The sequence below is a fragment of the Symsagittifera roscoffensis genome, chromosome 4, assembly GCF_963678635.1.
Source record: "Symsagittifera roscoffensis chromosome 4, txSymRosc1.1, whole genome shotgun sequence".
Classification (NCBI taxonomy): domain Eukaryota; kingdom Metazoa; phylum Xenacoelomorpha; order Acoela; family Convolutidae; genus Symsagittifera; species Symsagittifera roscoffensis.
Window position 1 is genome coordinate 67,733,658 of NC_087065.1, and position 5,894 is coordinate 67,739,551.

General features: G+C 35.9%; 1 protein-coding gene across 1 annotated transcript; it reads right to left on the minus strand.

Annotated features, from left to right (window-relative positions):
* Positions 1-1,217: 1,217 nt before the first annotated feature.
* Positions 1,218-5,676, minus strand: LOC134844707 (uncharacterized). The gene is made up of 4 exons (XM_063861522.1): positions 5,227-5,676; positions 2,857-2,954; positions 2,229-2,516; positions 1,218-1,620 (listed from the first exon to the last, which is right to left on the minus strand). Exons 1-4 carry the CDS (start codon positions 5,427-5,429, stop codon positions 1,304-1,306), a joined length of 906 nt encoding a protein of 301 aa, XP_063717592.1. The 5' UTR covers positions 5,430-5,676; the 3' UTR covers positions 1,218-1,303.
* Positions 5,677-5,894: the final 218 nt, after the last annotated feature.

A 5,894-nucleotide genomic window follows, 5' to 3' on the forward strand; every position in this document is an offset into this window, starting at 1 on the left:
CGTGGATCAAACTGTAAGTAGCAGTCGAATTTTACTTTTGATTTGCTTCAATTTGGGATTTGGTTACTTTTCGGGGCTGTGTGAAGTAGTATGTAAATAAAGACGCCTAAGTTTTAGCAATCTTTTAATATTTTACATGTTAGCGCGTGCGTTGTATTTAAATTTGCAGTTCTGGGGGAATACTTGATATTGTGGTTCTGAAAAAACTGGAAAATATATTTTGGAATGTCAATTGAGTGGCACATGAATGGCTATTTAATCATTTTAACTTACTTTTTTTTTCGAAACAAAAAACTATTTTGTGCTGAAAACAAAAATTTTTTGAGCTAATTTACAAAAAAAGTTTCTGACATAAAAAAATGCAAAAGATAGCCAGATTTTTTTTGCTTAGTTTTATCATCGCGAAATCTGACTGACTAAAACGTAAATGAACTTATTTTCAAAAATTTCTGTTTCATTTTTTTATTTTATTTTATCTAAAGGCTAAAGTTACGTTCTCCGCTTGTCTTAAATTCGACACGAAAAGCACACAGCCTTTGAATTGTCATTATGTGTTACTTTTCACTGATTGGATAATAAAACAAGGATAGCCGGTTACTGTGTGCAAAAAATAACAAAATTATTGTCGTTATTGTCTTATTGTCTTTAATAATAACAAAAAAAAACAAAGTGTCGTTTTTTCGGCGTGGTGTGATAAAAGAATCAGAGCGAAAAAGTAGAGCTTCAGCATTTTCGTCAATCATTGTAACATTTGCAAACTGGCCAATTTTTGTTATTTTTGAAGACAAGCAACAAGCAAAACGAAAATAGCCAAGAAAAAGTTTTTTAAGATTTCAAACTTTTTTCCCAAACTTTTGATGGTTTTGATTCCTAAGATGAAGCTAAAAACTCGAAAAACTAACTTCATTTGAAAAAAAAACTAATTTTTCAATGCTTAAATTAAGCATAAATAAGCTAATGTAAGCCTGCTTACTCGCTCAAAATTAGACACAAAATTAAAAATTTCAAACCGGGTTCTTTCGACACTGGGATTTTTTTAAAAATTTTTTAATTACGTTCGAATCTTGATTGAAACGGCTTTATTATGATATATTACTCAACCTAGACCGATGATCGTTTGTGGTAGGTAATTTTGCGTGAAAACACCCAAATACCAAGTTCTTCCCGATTTAAAATTTGAAACTATTGTTAAGAAAAACTTAAAATTATTGGTAAGAACGTAAGAAATCATTTATAAGTAACTTGAGTTCATTAGCTTCGCTAGTTCAGATAATTGAATGAACAACCAGCTGATTATGCGCTATCAAGATAAGACGGATCCACTTTGGGGAGTTCGAAATCCATCGTTATTCGAAATTTCCCCAATTTGAATATAAAAATTCTCTTCTGGAATATCTGGATTATCAAAAGCCACTGCAGAGTCAGGCTGCACGTGGGATCCGATGTTTCCATCAATCGAGGTCCCCGCCCTGGACCTATACAAAGGAGGGGGGTCTGAGGGGCATCTGTACACAGGTAACTCCTCATCACTAATTTCACGTTGAATTTCAGAATAAGCCGCGGAATCGTGTTGAGTTTCATCCGCATTTTGAGTTGGAGAAATTTGTGCCCCGTTTGAGTCTAGAAATACACTGTAATAAAGTTTCAATGAAAATACTGTTGGCAACTTCAAAATGCGCTTCAAAACATATACAACGGTTTTTGGGGAAGGAAAGTTTATGTTTAAAGACATTGAGTCCCTGCTTATTTTTTATCCTATGGTGTTCGCCTTTTGACTTAAAAAAAATTGAATAAAAAATAGAAAATATAATTGAAACAGAAACGGACATAAAACAATATTATTTGCAATAATGCATCAACTGATGTCTAATTTTTGTTTTATATCCATTATTTGAAACTTTCATTGACACCAACACACAAAATTGTAGATAAGAGCATCTGTTGACGCGTTTCATGTCATTCATGTGAAATCATTTGAAATAGCGGTCCCTAAACTAGAAATTTGCCAGTGAACAGAAAAAAAACAGCGGGATAGTTTTGAGATATCTCAGTTTCATGAGTTAAAGAGGATCTCTTTAGCTATGCCCCCCCTCCTTTGCAAAGGGGGGAGATTCGTTACTAGGTATAAAACTCTGATATGCTTAACCGGTGATTTATTTCTTTATAGGGGGATATTCGTTACTAGGTACCCGTGGGGGGATATAGTTAGAGATCCGTTCAAGGCACACCTAAAAGCGCATCAAGCCGACCCGCTAGCTGCTCCTCAGAAACTACGTGAAGTTGTCGATTTCCAGGAGCTGCTGCCATTTGGGAAGACCCACTTTCAATGCTTTCAGTAGTGCCGGCGCGGGATTTGTAGTCCGGCAGAACGGACGGGTATCGGTAGACAGGTGGGAACTCGCTGGTGTCACGTCGGGTGACGGATTCATCATAAACTGAGGGGTCAAATTGAATTTCATCTGGATTGTGAGGTACAGCAGGTCTTCCGTCTAATTCAAGTGCTTCTTCTTGGTTTTCTAAAAATAGAGAGGCTAAAAAAGATTGAGGCGAGAGTCAAAGTGTTATTTCAGACAAAAAATTAGCTAATAAATAGAGCTGATATTGAATTAAAGGCTGCTACTGTTCGGTTATGAAACGGATTTTGCTCAATGTAACCTTAATTTGTGAAATTAAATCATGACTTGATGACTAAATCAACAAGATTTAAAAAAAAGCAATTAAAGTCAAAAAATGTTCATTTTTTTCGACCAAAAACAGAACGATTTTTGAACTAAAGTTGCCAAAATGACAGTCAGCGGTTACAATTTGATTTATGAACTGAGATAAAAAAAAACAGTTGAAATGAACTTTGCTTACCGTCTGGCATTCTGGAGTAACAAAAGCACCCAATGATGATGAGTGTGATGACGACCAGACCTATTGACAGGCCAACCACTGCATAAATCCAGCCTTTACTAAACAGACAACGAGAAAAATTGCAGATATAGGACCAGGAAAAAAATGATCGACTGACAAAATGTAAAAGAAGTCGTCGTCTTAAAAACTATGCATTAGCTAGTACATTTTCCCGCCCAAATTGACTACCCAAAATAAAGCTCGTAGAAAGTCAAATGTGGCAAGATATTAAGGCCCTAATAGACGCAATTTAAAAAAAATTGACTCAAGGACAAAAAAAATTTCCGTTCAAAGGCAGTATCCTATTAAAACCATTTCAGCCGCGATTCCAATTTTAAAAAAAAAATTTCAAATTGTTGTCCCAATTGTCTCATTTAGTACGTTTTTCAGACTAAATGGCATGAAATTTACGAACGACATAAAACTGTCAACTCAAATCTAATGCAATTTTTGCAAAAACTTTTGAATTGTTATTTTTGTAAATTTTGATGTATTCAATTGCCCTATCGACCTCATGTGGTAGAAAATTTAGCATATTTCTGACTTAGGGATTTTCATTTTTTTGCATATTTATTTCAATGGTTCTGGTCAGAAGCGTACAAAAAATTGCAATAATTTAAAAAAAATAAAGAAGTTTGATTAAAGAAGCATAATGTATTCTACAAAGCATAGTTATGTACAATCGTCATCTTTTTTTTATTTCATGGCAATTGAACATTTTGTTTAACATTTTAACTACCTCACCATATATAAAAAGCATCCATTCACATTCGATGAACATGCGGATAATGAACATGTGGAAAATTGAACCTATTCTATATAAACATAAACAAAGCCGTTTTATGCTTGATTATTGTTTTCCTAGCACTTCTAATGTTTTCGGATTTCTGCGGATTAAAAGATGACTGACGGAGCGACTTAATTAAAAACTGCCGGCGCGGCTTAAGAAAAAGCTGACAGCGCAATTTTATGAAAGACTGATGGTGCGACTTTGGAAAAGAGCGACGGCCGCGACTCAAGAAAAAACTAACGGCGCTACTTAAAAAAACACTGACCGCGCCATTAAAAAAACGATTGGGGGCGCGATTTAAGAAAAAAGTGACAGCGCGACTTAAAAAAAGTCGGACAGCCCAATTTTATGAAAGACTGATGGTGCAACTTTGGAAAAAAGGGACGGCGCGACTCAAGAAAAAACTGACGGCGCGACTTAAGAACACACTAACTGCGCACTTCAAGAAACGATTGGGGGCGCGATTTAAGTAAAAAGAAACAGCGCGACTTAAGAAAAGACTGGCGGCGCAGTTTAATGAAAACCTGATTGCGCGAATGTAGAAAAGAGCGACGGCGCGACTCAAGAAAAAACTGACTGTATGAGTTAAGAACACACTGATTGCGCAACTTGAGAAAACACTGACTGCGCAACTCAAGAAACCATTGGGGGGATTTAAGAAAAAACTGACAGCGCGACTTAAGAAAAAACTGGTGGCGCAATTTTAATAAAAACTGATGGCGCGACTGTTGAAAAGAGCGACGGCCCGACTCATGAAAAAACTGACAGCGCGATTCAAGAAACCATTGAGGCCGGACTTAAAAAAAATTTACGGCGCGGTTTAAGAAAAATCGGACGGCGCAACTTCAAATAAAAATGACGTTACGGTTTAAGAAAAGACAAACCCGCTGGTCGGTCTAAAAAGTCACTGTAAAATTCGGTATAAAATGGTATGGGTGCAGTTTTAGCGGCTCGTTTTAACTTAAAAAACATGAGGTGGTGACGTAAGAAAAACCCGACGGCCCGACTTAAGAAAAGACTGACAGCGCGACTTAAAAAAGACTGACGGCGGTACTTTTGACAAAACTGATGGCATGAAGTAAGAAAAGCCCGACAGGGCGACTTGAGAAAAGACTGGCGGCGCGGATTGAGAAACGATTGACAGCCTGGCTTAAGAAAAGACTGACAGCGCGACATAAGGAAAGTCTGACAGCGCCCTTTAAGAAAAGACTTTAAGCCGGGGCGCGACTACAAAATCCAGTCTGAAAACGGTATGCGGCGACGGACAGAGTCTTTTTGAAAGTCGCGGACTTTCGAAAAAGTGCGCAAAATTGTTCCAGGGACGTCGAAATTTCACTGCTAGGGGGTCATCATAGTTTTCGACAAGTTTGGCCGTTGCATGATAATGATTCGAATTAATATGTTTTTGTAAGGCTTTCGAAAAGGCAATGTTTGACTAAAAGTGAGCTGATTCAAGAAAAAAAAACATTGAAATACTATATATATATTACTAAAACTTAAGATAAAACGTTTGCTAAAAATTTTAAATTTTATAATCTTACTCGGCGCATTGATCGTATTGACACTTATTACCGCAGCAGTAGTGCCCGACTGTCGAATAAAGACCAGTTGCGTTGTCGAAGAAACTATAACATTCGCTATAATCTACGCAAGAATATTTCGTTCCACCGCAGAAATCGAATATTAAGCAAAATATAAGAAGGAATTTTTGAAGGTTAATCAGAAACTTCAACTTTGAAGACATAATTACGATGTACAAAATGTTTATTTTTTTTGACTCGATAGCTATTGAGTCAAGTTTTTGGAAAGTTATGCAAAAATTTTAAAAGCCTAGTTCATTTAAAAGTATTTGGGAAGCTGGAATTAAACATATCAATTAAAATGAACTTTTGATTCGTCAAAACAAAACAAGCAGTTTGAAGCCAAATACATTTCTGATAGACGCACTGATAAAACATTTAAATTGAATAATAAATCTGAGTAATAATTGACCACAGTTATGTATAGAACAACTTGCAACACAGCTGAATCAAACAAGTTTGATCTCACCTGTCTGTTCAAAATCAAAATCGATGCTTTTTAGCTCGAAGAACAAATCAAATATATAAGTTTTTGAAAAGCGTTTCTAGATTATTTCAAAAACAACCAACAATACTAATCCAAATTTGCAAAATCCGATCTGATGTTTAGTTTGGAAAGTTTGTGAAAA